Source organism: Melospiza georgiana, chromosome 8, assembly GCF_028018845.1.
Source record: "Melospiza georgiana isolate bMelGeo1 chromosome 8, bMelGeo1.pri, whole genome shotgun sequence".
Taxonomy (NCBI): Eukaryota; Metazoa; Chordata; class Aves; order Passeriformes; family Passerellidae; genus Melospiza; species Melospiza georgiana.
The window spans coordinates 8,009,620-8,023,923 of NC_080437.1; the positions used below are offsets into that span (position 1 = coordinate 8,009,620).

Here is a 14,304-nt window from a genome sequence, read left to right on the forward strand (position 1 = left end):
CCGCTGTGCCGCGGGGCGCTGCTGGGCCCGGGGGCGGGGCGGCCGCGGCCGTTGTGGGGCGGGAGGTTTGAACGGCGGCGCCGCCGAGGAGGCTGAGGATGATGAGGCGGCGGCAGCAGCAGCCCGGCGGGCCGGGCGCCGCGGGGCCGGTGAGTGCCGGGGCCGCCAGGGCAGGGCAGACCCGACCCGGTCCGCACTCTCGGGTGCCGCGGGGGCGGTGTGGCGGGCGGTTCCCCGTTGCGGGCGGCCCGGGGGGCGGGAGCTGCGCTGTCTCCGAGCTCGGGTCTGTGGGGGCCGCGGGCTGCCCGCGCGCCGTGAGGGCTGAGGGGGCTCTCCTGAGGGGGGATGCGGCAGAGCGGCTGCTCTGGGCCGGGCCGAGCTGGGCCCCCGCTCACCCTCCTCTCTGTAGGCTCTCGGAGCTGCTTCCTTGCACCTCTTTAATCTTCCTTGGTTTTCCGATTCATGAGGGGTTTTCTTACACCTCGAGTTGCCTTAAACCCAAATAAGTTGAGCTCGGGAGAGTCCGTGAAACTGTGGCTGTCAATTGCAGCAAATGCTCTGTTTCTAACTGCAAAATGCCCAAGCTGGTGTCTTGACTGTTTTGCCTCTGTTTTAGAAGAGTACCCACTGCCTAGCTACTTGCTTACTTTAAAAAGATATACTATACTTATGGGGTTTAGACTTGTAGCGTTTAGATGTAAACCACTGTGGCAGTAAATCAGAAGTGTACCTTGGAATAAGAATCTGAAAGCCTGTGATGAAGTTACCAATTAAATGAAGTAAAATTTCTCCCTTCAGCAGTGTCTGTATAATTTTTTTTCAGCTGTTGTTATTTTTGTTTGTTTTGTGACTTTCTAAGACTAGACATTTCTAATACTGAGTGTACTTAGGTGGGGAATACAAAGACACTTTTTAGAAGCGTTGCTGAGGTAGCTCCTGAGTGTGGGGCTGAAAACCCCACAGCTGTTGATGATCTGCTCTGGGTTGTGCTGCCGTTGGGGGAAGGATGGCCCTCACAAGGGAGCGGTGTGTCAGTAGACAGCATATGGCAACACAGTGCTGTGTCAGTCCTCCGAGTCCAGATGGTGTGCCTGTATTTTTAGACAGAATGAGGGGGAAAAAAGCTGACCAATCTCTTTTGGTAGGCACAAAGAACTTTATACATTCCCAAATCAGGCTGCTAAATCCTTCATTCAGATGAGATTTACGTAGTGTGGTTATTTAAGCTATCTTATCTATCTATCCAACAGCTATCTACTGCTAGTCCAGAATATTTTATGTGAACCTGGCTGAGATGTAGTGTGGACTGAATGCTTTGTGCAGTTCTTGAAAGCCAGTATGGGTACATGCAGATGGCCCAAATAGGAATGTTTATTTCCTCACTGTAGTTCTGTAACAGGTGATAGATGTGGAGAGGAGCCTGGGCAGTGCTGAGGCCTGCTGTCTTGGGAATTATTAGGGGGAAGTAGGATCTCATTCTTTGGAGCTTTGTAGCAGCTGATTTATTAGTTTAGGTTCAGAGAATAAGTAATTATTTCTTAGGGACAGGTGTGGGCCTTGCTTAGGTTTTCATAGCCGTGTAAAATTTGACTCAGAAGAAAAGAAGATGGATGAAAGCTATTTACTGCTCTCCTTTTTTTTTTTTTTTTTTTGTTTTCTTTTCTGGGATGAGTCCTAAGAAAAAGTGTGAATAAAGATGCAGGTGCTGAGAATGCAGAAGTGTTGTTGCCCTGCTATATCTCCTTCTGGCTGTGATTGAAACTTTAAAAAGCAAACCTGTGAGGGTTAATAATGGGATAGTCTATGGTGCCATACGGGGTCCCAGGCTTTCATATATCAGCTGTAGAGAGTACCAGCAGAACTTCAATGGAAAATGTCCCTGATGTGAGCTTTGGGATCCATTTGCCACCAAACAACCACGAACTTGTTAATTCCAGAGGTAGTAGAGGCACTCTTGTTTAGTAATGGGAAAGCATTGCTCTTCACTGGCCTGCAAAGTATTTGCAATGCAACCCTGCAATGCCATGACAGCATTCTGTCATTCACTCTGTTCTTCTCTGTCAGAAATACTCAGTTTGACCAGGGACAGCCACAACACGAGGTCGTGTATCAGCCATCAGTGGCACCTAGTGGGCCTTTGGGGGACAGCACTCTGTGGTCCTTCACCTTCCTCATTTCCTGGCCTGCTGTAGATTGACCTCTTTGAAGTCACTAGTGAGGAATAATGCAGATTTATTAATTTTCTGTGAAAGCAGGCAGGAAAAAGTTGACTTCTCAGCAGTTTTTATAAAACCTTAAAAACCTCCACTCTTTCAAAATACAGCAATGGTGAATTCCAGTGACTTGCCAGCCATGTTTAGTTTACTTCCCTGTTTCAATGAAAAGTGTGCCTGACATGATGCCTGTATAGTCCTGCAGCCACCACAGCTGTGTGATTTCTCAGTTCAGGGCCTGATGCAGTTGAGTATTGGGATCAGTCTCCTCTTTTCTTGTTCTTTTGCTGTTACCTGAGTCTCATATCAACCATAACTGAAAAAGATTTTCTTCACTTTTTTAAAGACAGTTGAAGAAGTGATGAGATTGAGTTTGTGATTTAAAATATTTCAGACATTTTCTTCCGTTTAAAATTTATTTTAGTAGAGGTCACTGTTAAAAGTGAGTTGTTAATTTATAGGCTTTGTTCAGTTAGCCCTCTCTAGGACCACATGTTATTATTCTGTGAATGACACATGGAGGCACATAAAATTTTAGTAACTTTCAGATGGTACAGTGAGTTAATCTTGGATTGGAATTTGCATGTATAATGGATATAGTAAATCTGTTTTGTCCCATGTTTTACTCGTTTGTTCCTGAAGAGAGAACCACCATTCTGCATTCAGTAACCATTGCAATTGCTGTGCATAATTAAAACTTGGAGTTCTCTCTCCCAGCTGCAGAGGATGTAAAAATTGAGAGCACTCTTAGTTAATTTTAGATTAATCCTTTGTTTTTTTTGCATCTCCAGGAATGTGACGCCCAAGAGAAGATGAACTTTGAGCTGCGCATGCGGGAGGGGATCTGCAGGCTGCTGGCCGTGAGCACGCAGAGGGAGCAGCTCCTGCACGCCGTGAAGAACCTGCTGGTGTGCAACGCTCGCATCCGGGCCTGCAGGGCACAGCTGCAGGCCCCGGGGCAGCAGTGAGTAACAGCTCCAATCCACAGCAGCAGCATCCAGCAGGCATTCCCTTACACTCTGTCTAGGAATGTGGATTGAAGCCCTTCCTTATCTCCTAAACATAAATGACTTCTGCCTTAAAGCATTACCTTATAAAATAATTCCATTATCTTCTCTTTACTTTAGAAAATTAAATACAAGTCGTATTTTCCTGGGTAGATTTTATTTTTTATATTAATTTAGTATCAAGTAACACAAATGGACATATTTTCTTGATTGTCCTTAGCATACACAAAGGTGCCTAGCCAAGTCAAAACAAAGCTATCCAAGACAGAACACAGCTATTTGTATTTTTCATGCTTCCTATGGTTATCAAGGGTCCTTTAATAATGGCCCTATCGCGGTTAATTGGTACCCTCTGCTGGCCGCTTGTGCTAACTACAGCGAAGTGATAAATGTAACAATGGGAAGAAAAGTAGCTGAAAATATTCTCACCTTATAACTCTTGAAGGAGCTAAAGTATGTGTGTTTTATTTGAATAATGTTACAAAATTTTGGTCTAAATGGAATTTATTTGGTGTGCAATGCTGAGAATCGTGGTGCAGAGACACTGTTGCTCTCAGGTTAGTAATTTATTCAAATATTATATTGCAGTTTAGTGTAGAAACTCTGTGAGTACATGCTTGGCTCCAGTTAATTGTGTCTGTAGGAGCAATTCCACTACTTTTCAGTTTCAGAAATGTTCCCTTATAGGAGAAATGTGTTGGAGGAAAGAGCAGTGTTTTCTGTCCACTATTCTGAAGCTGCTTTTGAAAACTGGCTTATGATACATGTGGTATTCTGTAATTATTGCATTTATATTGCTTTTTCTAATAAAATAAGGATTTTTGCAGTGACTCATCTTTTATTTATGTATTTAGTGATGGAATAATATCAAGTGTGTATATGTGCTGATTTACTCAACTCCTTGTCTTTGTCAGTGAGCCCAGAATGGTGGTGGCACATGTCCAGACCAGGGCAGGGACATTTGGAGATGTATCTGAACAGTTGTATTGTGTGCTTGATTTGTGACTGCCATGCATTGCTTGGATTCCTGCCTTCAGGGCTATTGAGATGTCCATGGAGGTCATTAGAGGAGATGCATGCTACAGAGTTATTTCTCCATCATTTAAATTATATCTTTGGTACTTGATAGTCCATTTTTCTTTTGGTATTTGCTTCAGACTGGAATTTGTTTAAGGTTTAATTATTGCAGAGAGAAAATTCTAGGATTTGTCATCTGTGAGTTCTGAAGATATTCTAAGTGCCTCTGGAAGTCATGATACTGCTAGCAGCTAGAAATTTTCATTTTATTAATAGAGGAGGAGGCAATTCTTTAAACAATAATAGAACCAATAAATTATAGAACCAATAAATTAAGTTGCATCCTCATTGACATGTACAGAAGGCAAAATTTGATAATATATTAGATCCTGTTGCAGCTGGAAAAGACAAGAAAGATGTGTGTGTGACTTTACTTTGGAGTAAAGTCTTCTAAGGAATTTTAAAAAATGGTGGTGTACCTTCCTCCCAGATTATGCTTAAGAAATTAATGACTCATATCTTAAACCAGAGATACCAAAATTAACTTTAAAGAAAAGCATTTGAAATGAGCTTTAATGTGAAAATCCTGACACTTCTTAGTGTTTAAAGGGTTGAGTTTTAGATATCTAAATATCTTTTTTTCTTTCTTCTTTTTTGGAGGTCTTCAGAAAGTGGGACAAAAGACCGGATGGCATGCAGAGCAAGGGTTGCTATATCAGGTAAGAGGCCAGCTAGACACTTAATTACAGAAGCTAATTAGCTGGACAGTGTCTTCTAATACAAACTATACAGAAAAGATGGTATTTTTAAAGTGTAAATGTGGTTCAGGGGCATCACTGCAAGGGGACTTGTGCTCAAGTTACACATGGGCTGTTGAAGATCCTACCCTCTATTTCCATTTTACTCACAGGGCATTGCACAGAGGGAAATACTTCTTTGCTGTTTGCCATAAACACTGAATGCATTTCAAAGCTACATCAGTGTGAGTGAGCTGAAAACTTTGTTTCTCCCCACAACAGCAGACTTTGAGGTGATAGTACAGGGGTGTCTAACAAATTGAGAGCAGAATCATAACTAGTATGCAAATGTTATTTAGGCAATGCAGATTACATTACTACAGCAAAGATGTAGTGCTATGGCTTCAATGCAGGCTAGTAACAACATTTAACATTTAACAGCCATTCCTAGTGGGCTGTTTTCTAGCCTGTTCTCAAACTTCAGCACTGTGGATTTATTGGTTTGTTTGCCTGTGACAGTAGTGGATGCTACTACATTCAGCAGTCCTGTGGCTGTTCTGCCAGCTTTGCTGACACATCTGTTTGTGCTCCCTGACCTGCTGCATTAAGATTGGAATAGTGTAGAGCAGCTCACTACTGAAGCTGTTTCAGTTAATTCTGCATATTTTGGTATATCTTTAAGCAAGTTAACTCCTAGTAGGAGAAGAGTGATGGAGCACGTGGTTCAATAATGTTTTAATGTTTTTGCCAGCACAGCTGTTTGCAGAATGTGTATCTGTCTTTCCTCCTTATGGCAGTTGGATGAAAGCATCTGTTTGCCTGTCTGTGCTGTGGTTGCACCTTTCTTCAAATTTGGAGAGCTATCTGCAGTGAAGACTTTAGGGTCATATAATACACTTCTGCTTTCTATCTTTAGAAAATCAGAATTTTTTAAGAACTCTGTTTTCAGTATGGAAAACTTGCTCAGGATATGAAAGATCTAGCTAGTTTCTTTCAATAAGACCATAGGGGGTGAAATACACCACTTTGTATTTGGTGCTGTCTGTTAATGATTCTGCACTGTTACCAACACAGTGGCTCTCAGAACTGAAGGTTGTGTCCTCAGAAGTGTGGCAGAGATCAGGGAGAAGGGGAGGAAGCACAAACTGTCTCTCTGTGCAGCCCAGCCTGGGGGTGCTGGCTGCTACCGTGCCTTGTCCCTCTTCAGATACTGGTGTCAGGAAGCCTGGCCAGGTCCAGTTTACAGCACAAAAGCCTAAATGTTGTTCTTGGCCTCTGCTGATTTATTCTTTCTATAGGTCACCTCCTGATTTTCTACCCTCAGCAATCCATCCACTGATAAATTTATTAGTGTGTCACATAGTGCATGCCAGATGATGGCTACCAAAAAAGTAGGGCAATCGTGAGCGAGTGCAGAAGTTTGGGAAGAGCTGTGCAGGACTGCTGAGGAATATGCTCCTACAGAAGGCAGCTATGTCAGATACTGTGTGGGAAGTGCATTCCTTAATCCACAGCCTTTCACACTTCTATCATTTTTACTTATCCCCCATATTTTGGAATAAATTATGTAATTTATGTTATTGTACCAATCGATTTTTTTTTTGTCAGAAGACAATACATCAAAGTTGATGAAAAAGCATGATCATAATTTAAAGTAATTTTATAAAGGGATCATTTGGTTTAAATTTGATTAATTGTAGTATTTGAATGTATCCAGTTTGCATCCAAACAGATTTACAGCTAATGGAAACTGAAATTAAGGTGTGTGAAAATTGATCTTTGTTTTTGATAAATGCCAGCTCCTTCAGTCCAAGAATGAATTGAAAACTGATTTACAAGTATCATGTTAAACTTGTTGCCGGATTGATTGTCTATACCCTGATGATTTTCTGACCAAGGTGTAAATTTTTCAGCTAGCAAGATATTGAAAGTGGCACACATAAGTAATCCTTAATCTAGTGCTCTAATTGCTAACAAGGTCTGTTGAGTGCATTAAAATTGTCATTCAGAGTTTGCTATGATTGAAGATAGAGAAAGCTTTTATTTGTAACTGTTTTCACATATGAGTGTAGATTTGAGACCTTTGTATTTTAGGAAAGAAATGTTCTGTGCTTTGTCTCTGACAAAGATGAATATATATATCTTTTAAAAGTTTAAGAGAGACTTCTGTAATGATTTTAATGAAACTATTTCTCTTTGTGTAAAACCCCCTATTTTTAGAAATGCTTGCTATGCAAATGCATCTTTAGAAGTGAAAGGCAGTTTCAGATCATGGTGATGTATTGATTTTTAGGAAGTTAGAAGTCTAAAGCAGTATGCTGGTAGTTCACTTGAAAGTTTTTCGTTTTCATGAACACTTAAAAATAGATGAATTTGAAAGTTTCAATATTGAAATAGCTTTTATAATAAGATGTCTCATAATAAAAATTAACTGAAATTTGAATTTTTCAGTTACCTTCTGAGACAGAGTAACTAAATGTGGTTTCACTTAAGTTTTGTGGGTAAACCCCTGTAGGAATAGATGACAATCTGATGCCAAAATACTGGCACCATTTTGCATCTTAGCATAATGAATGTGGATTTTTCCATCATTCTCATATGAAGACAACACTGGAGTCAGCAATGCTTCTTTATAACAATATTGAAGATTTTTGTCACAAGACAGCTGAGTTCATGCTGTTCACTGCTGCCATCATGTGTCACTTAATATATTGCATATACTTTTAAACAGCACCCTTGTACTTCAGAAATCAGGCTTGGATTGATAAAGCCCTCACAGCATTTGTCTTTTAACAGGGGACTAATAAAAAACATTGTCTTCACCTGAGTCCTCTAAGCTGGAGGAAAATGTCACTTAGTACTATGAGTTTAGTAGATAAATGGGAAAATTTAGTGAAGAAAATACTTTCCTAATATTAAAATGACAGGCATGATTTAAAATAATGGCTTTGTAATTGCCTCTCTACTGTGGTTCTGAAGTAGAAGGATATTTTTGTGTTAAAAGAAAAACTATTTCTAAACTCTTTTTGCTGACTAAGACAATTCTCACTGGGAATGTGATTACAAGTGGTATTTTCTCTATGGTTAGCAAAACAAGACTGAAGTGTTGGCAGTATAAGTATCCCAGTCTTTTCATTAAAACAGGAAGGTTTTCCTCTTGCAGTGGGATGAGTGGTTTTCAGCACCAGGCTAGCAGGATTTTGGTTTACATCTATGCATAATAATGGGCTCAGAGAATGCCTCTCAGAACTATGTTACACAGCTTCTCTGAAATGCTATTTCACGTACTTTCAAAGGAGATTTAAAATATTCTTTATTCCAGCATAATTTCTAAACAGGAATGATGCTTCAAGTTCAACTAATTATTGCATTTTCTTTTGATGTGGATAATAATCTTGGAATACTTATGCTGTTCTTTGGGTGGAAGGTCCTGTTACCACCAGAACATCAGAAAAAGCAACAACACACTTTGTGTAACTTGTTTTGATCACAGATCTGCAATATTGACTATAACTTAATCTCCCTTCCCTCTTTTTTCCCCCTTTAGATATTCGAATACCATTAATGTGGAAAGGCTCTGACCACTTCAGCAAAAAAGAAAGTATGTAAGATGTAATTAATTACTCTGATAAGCAATGCTTATGCCTGTAAATTTAAACTGGATGAGGAAGTTCATACTCATTTCAACCCCTTTTCTGACCTTTCATTAGGTCTATATTTTACTCTTTGTTGTGTAAATGATTGTAATTTGAAGTTGCTGGTTGTGGCTAGCTGAGTTAGTTCAAAGTCCTGTGGTTCTAAAGAGTCCACCTGAGGAAGAATTCCAGAGGAAGCAACAGAAGAATGTTGTATTAAATGGTTAACTGAGAAACTTCTGATTAAACACATTGTTCTATGTCTTGTCTGCACTTGAGAGAGTACATTGGAGGCTGTTTCCAATGAGAAATTTAAATGAAACTTGACTGTTGGTGTTGAGGGTATTATTGGATAGCCTTCAAGTACATGCATTTTGCTGTGTCATGGAGATTAATCCTAAATCTGTTCCAGCTGCCACCTGGCATTGATTTCACTTTGATTTTCAATAGGGTCAGAGATGCTAAGCATGGCAAAATAGCCTAATCCTATGTAGCACATTCATAAAATGATACAGACTTTGGATCAGATGTTATTTTTTGTGTAAAATCAATTTTACTACACAAAATGACATTTTTACTAATGTTTTTGAAGTTGCTAGCAGACACTATACCAGATTACTCAACTTTTTTCCCCTCCTAATAGAGGTAGGCATTTTTTCCCCTTTGTGTATATTGTTCTAGCTATACAGGTCAATTATCATAAAATCCTATGATGAAAATTTGTGGTGGGGAGAATTTGAGGGCAATTCCTCAGAGGTCTGAGTGACCATTTTGGGTAGCTTTGTTTACTGGCAGTGTCAGTTCTGTGACATGAAAGTTCTGATGGAAGTTCTGATGGAAGTTCTCTGTGACCCTCTCCAGAATCGCAGCGCTACGCCGTGTTCTGTTTGTTCAGCATGGGAGCTGAGGTTTTTGATACTGAGGTGACTCTTGTGGATGAAGCAGTCACAGATATCTGTTTTGAAAATGTAACCATATTGTGAGTATCATTTACTTCTGTTGAATGAGGTACAAATATTGCTGTTTTCTTTTGCAGGTGGATGTGATTATGAATAAGATTGGCTGAGGTCCACTAGGTTTAGCTGTGGGCAAAGGAATCAGTAGAGGCTCTGTTCATTTTAGTGGGTGGAGGATCCCCAACTCTGGAAGGCTGGTTTTGTGTACAAAATGATGCTGGTTGGAGATGTGCCAGTTGATCTGTACTTCTTTTCATTTTTGCCCTGCTGAAGCATTTTTCTTTATATAAAGAGATAAACTTACATCTCAGGGACAGCATTAAATTATTGCTAAAACCTGAAAGCATTATGACATTATAGGTGTAAATGTTACCTGTCCAGCAGGGTACAGTCTCTTTCCTCATGTAACACCTCATGTGTGTTACACCTACCTGAGTGTGTGCTTGACTCCACTCCCTGCCTTTTATATCAACAATTTAGAGTCTGTTTTCTGAGGAAGACTGACTGAAAAACTAGAACTACCAAAAACTTTAAATCAAGATCCTGAAAACTGAGTTTAAATCAAATTTTAAATTCTCTTAAATACCCATTCAAGTGAAGAGTGGGGATAAAGATTTAAATCTGCTTCTTAAAATTATGAGACTTAACCATTATAATTTTCAGTGAAGCACTGCAACAAAAGCAGAAAAGGCACCCAAACTTGCCTTGTATCCCACAAGGCATAAAAAGACTTGATAGAAAAGCTTTTGGAATGATTTCATTATGGCATGTGTGTGATGACATGATTTGGATCTTGAAGATGAGGTTAGGCTTCTGGCTTGATGACTAAGCTTGAGAGCAAGAGAATCAGTAAAACTGAAAACTGAGAAAGGTTGTGGGCCAGAGGATGCAGCAGTGGGTAGTTAAGTTGTAAAGGACAGATTTTATTAGATAGCATGTTTTCAGTAATTTGAAGGGGATGAGGTGCAGCTAGGATGTCTTTTAAACAGTCTGACTTAGGACCATAGGCAGGGATAGGTTTCCAATCATGTGATTTTTGTGTAACAGTAGAGGGCAGATTTAAGTGTGTTTGAATGTCTTGCCTGTGTATTTCCATAACGTGGGTGTTTTTTCCATTTTTAACCTAAATGTTGAATTTCCTGTTTGTAATTGTTTATGCTGCAATTATCCATCTCATGACCCCAATACCAAGTTACTACTGTGTACTCTAGTCCTTAATTCCATATTAATGTATATTTGTGCCTGAATGGTCTGGCACTGCTTCCCTTGATTAGAAATATCTTATTTGATCTATAAAGTAGCAGCAGCTTTCCTTGGCTCCACACACAGTTTGTTAACAAATGCTCTGAAATTTTCTCCTCCCCCACTTCAGTGATGAAGCAAGCCCAGATTTCCAGGTGAAGGTTGAAGTCTATAGCTGCTGTACAGAGGAGTCTTTATGTATAACAAACACTCCTAAGAAACTGGCAAAGAAACTTAAAACATCCCTCAGCAAAGCTACAGGGAAGAAACTCAAAGCTGCACTGGAAGAAGACAGCACTGAGCCCCTTTTGCCTGCTGACCCAGTCATCCAGTAAGCCACATATATTGATGTTCTGGTTTTGTAGCTTTTAAAATAGAAATAGGCCAAATATAATTGTGAATTTTTGGCAAACTGCCAAGAAACTGGTTTTTTTTTCTCAACTTGCCCAAGTGAAAAAAAATTTACATTTTAAATAGGAAATGAGAAAGTAGGTGTGAATTCCAACCATGTCGCTGAGCCCTGGGGCCTGGTTCTGATCTTGAAACACACAAGCAGCCTTTATCTGTGTGCTCCACAGGCAGCCAGCTGGTAAATCCACTGTTCTTTGCAAACTCCATAATATTTCTAGTTTGATCTCTAGGGGAAGTTGAGCTTGTACAGCCTGTGTGTGACTCTCTGTCCATCCACCTCTTCTCCTCCCCCCTTCCCTGTTTATTTCCTCCCCCATACTATTTCTGCACCCAGCCAGTGTTGCTCATAGCTGACAGTAGATATGTGTAAAAGTTCCAAGATGTGTGAAATGGCAAAAGTTGTGTATGTAGGCAGGAGAACCCACTCCTGTACCCTCTTCCCTAATTCCACTTGCCAGCTTTTCAGTGAAACTCTGCACTGCCAAAGGCTCTTTATGGTTACTTAGCAGGAGATTTCTGAATTGACTTTAGCACAGGACATTTTAAAATGACTTACTGATTTTCAGTGTTCATAGGCATAAGTGCTTTTCTCAATAATTTACCTGTTTCCTTTTAAAAATTAACTGCCTGCTAATATTTTCCAGCTACTTCAATTTCATTGGGATGTAAGCAGGCCAAATACTGAATTTGCAAATATTAATAGCATTGGTTTTTTATTGATTTATATTTTTTTAGAAATAAATTTTTTTCAAGGAATTCCTTTTTTTTTTTTTTGGCAACTGACAGTAAAGAATCAATGCTTAATTCTTGCTAGGTGTTTAGTCTTAGTCTAGTTTCATATATTTATTTGCTGGGATTTTAAAAGGAAACATTCAAGCATATTCTGTCTTTGTTGAACTGATATAACTGTAAACTGATTTTTCTGTTTGACTCAAAAATAGACATCCAAGACATCTTATCCATAGAGCAAAACAAATTTTATCACTGACTTGCCAGTGGATTGCACCTAATGACAATGCATTTTTCAATGTGCATCATGTCAGGTGGCTGTGCTTCAGCTGAGCCATGAGAACAGTTTGGATCAGATATAACCACTGCCTTCTCTGCTCCAGTCTGGATTGCCTGTCTGTTCAGGAGAAACACCAGCAGGCAATTTAAACAGCTGCCCCCTCCCCTGGGTTTTGCTTTTGGTTTCTCAATTGGATTTTCCTTCCCTCCATCTTGGAAGTTTGTTGTTTCTACTCTAGATAATCATCTCACAGTGGCTATTACTTTCTTAACACAATTAAATGAACAATGAAGTGTTAAATGATGGCCTTGCTGGGTGATTAAAATAGTTGTTTGGAAAGAAATGGGTTCTTATAGGCAGAAAATAAGTTGTCAATTTTTTTGTATGTTCCCCCAAGGATTTATATTAGTTAGACCTTGGTATGTAGCCCTTATAAAAGGGAAGAGACTGCAAGATTACAAGAGATCTTTCAAGTATTCCCAGAGAGTTTTACCAGTCCAGCAGGGGAAATTAAACTGCAACAAAAAAGTGAACTTTCTCTATTATGCGAACACCTTTTCTCTGTAGATTTCATTTGTACAAGCCTTTTTCTTTCCAATGCACACATGAGTGAAATTCTCCATTTCCCAAAAACTCTGTGATCCCTCTGTTTCAAACTTCTTGGCTTAGAAATCTCTCTGGTTAGTGAGGAAACTCTCAGACTTGGAACTTCTCAAAAAAGCTTAGTGATAAAGGGCTTGATTGGTTGCTTAATTTAGTTAATTTGGAATATACTGATATTCTCTTCTAATTATCCCTCATTTACTTTCTATACAGTCTTTTGCCTGCTTAGTTTTTCAATTCTAGCTTAATTTTTTTTCTTTTTACATTTTTTATAGAAGAATTTTTTTTTTTGCAGTTTTGCTATTAAATTGCAGTGTAACCAGGTTGTTCTTTGGATAAATCACTGGAGAGTGTCCCTCAAGTGCTGTTTACTGGCTTGCAGACCTGGCTGGGCAGGCACTGCTGCTTGTTTGATGTTTTGTCCCCCACTGGGCTGAAGGTGCAGCAGCTTCCCTGTCCTGTGTTTGATTTGGCACATCCCCAGTGAAATTTAGCTGAAGTACTCAGTCTAATCTGGTGGCCTCACTTTTATGGTTGGGTTCTTATTAGCACCTGAAGGTTATATTTGGTTTTACCCTCTATTATTTAAGATCTGATTGAATATTGAGCATATTGATTATTTGTTTTACCTCACAAGTCTTCCACTCACTCCTTCACTCACACTGAATGAGTGAACTGAGACTGGGATTTCTAACAGTGGGTTTAATATTCAGGAACAGATCCTGGAATTGAAGATGTCTGAATTAACATACATGGATGGAGTGTTACAGTTCCACCTTCCCACACCCAGGTCTGTGTGGAAACTTGGGTGCCTCTGTCTCTTGATCAGTGAACAGATTTAACAATGAGCCTTTGCCACAGGCCTGTTGTGGGGATGAGCTGCTTGGGTTTTTTTAATGAAGTTGTTACATGGAAAAATACTACAGATATGCAAAGTACTGAATGAGATGCAGCAGGCAGATTATTCTTTGTTATACAAAGAAACTGCCATTTAAGGCAGTTAGCTAATTCTCTGAAAGGCAAAGGAAAAACACAGTCAACAATCCTGATTAGCCAGTTAAATCTGAAAAATATCTGTAGATAAAACTTTCCTAAATTATATTGCAGCTGCCTGAAAGGAATGACTTGTATTTTAGAATGAAAATGTTACTGGGGAGCATATTTTAAAAGTGAAGTAGCTATTTTTTTTGGCAACGTTGTTGTGGTAATTAGTCATGCTTTAGAAAAAAAAGTAACTTTAGAATCAGCACAGCAGTTTTATCTGTGAGAAGAAACTGAACTTTTTGGTACACTTTAAATAGAATGGTAATGCATTGCTCAACTGCTTGGTCAAACATAATCAGTGGATAATCTTTTGTTAAGGAACAGTTTAGCAGGGGATATATACAAATGCTGATGGGTTTTTGTTCAGATTTCCCTCTTGAAGTGCTCCACAGCAGTGGTTTTTCACCCAGCATGTTATATTGTATTTAAT

The 14,304-nt window shown here is 39.4% G+C and overlaps 1 protein-coding gene across 4 annotated transcripts in view; it reads left to right on the plus strand.

Moving 5' to 3' along the window:
- Positions 1 to 14,304, plus strand: part of RTKN2 (rhotekin 2) — a 48,966-nt gene that overhangs the window by 17,043 nt on the left and 17,619 nt on the right. For 3 of the 4 annotated variants that reach the window (XM_058029654.1, XM_058029655.1, XM_058029657.1), the window contains 5 exons: positions 3,005 to 3,177; positions 4,898 to 4,956; positions 8,522 to 8,575; positions 9,471 to 9,588; positions 10,938 to 11,138. In XM_058029654.1, the coding sequence (XP_057885637.1) occupies positions 3,026 to 3,177; positions 4,898 to 4,956; positions 8,522 to 8,575; positions 9,471 to 9,588; positions 10,938 to 11,138 (584 nt within the window). In that variant the 5' untranslated portion in view covers positions 3,005 to 3,025. The remainder of the gene's footprint in view (positions 1 to 3,004; positions 3,178 to 4,897; positions 4,957 to 8,521; positions 8,576 to 9,470; positions 9,589 to 10,937; positions 11,139 to 14,304) is intronic. The other variant, XM_058029656.1, reaches the window with a different exon arrangement.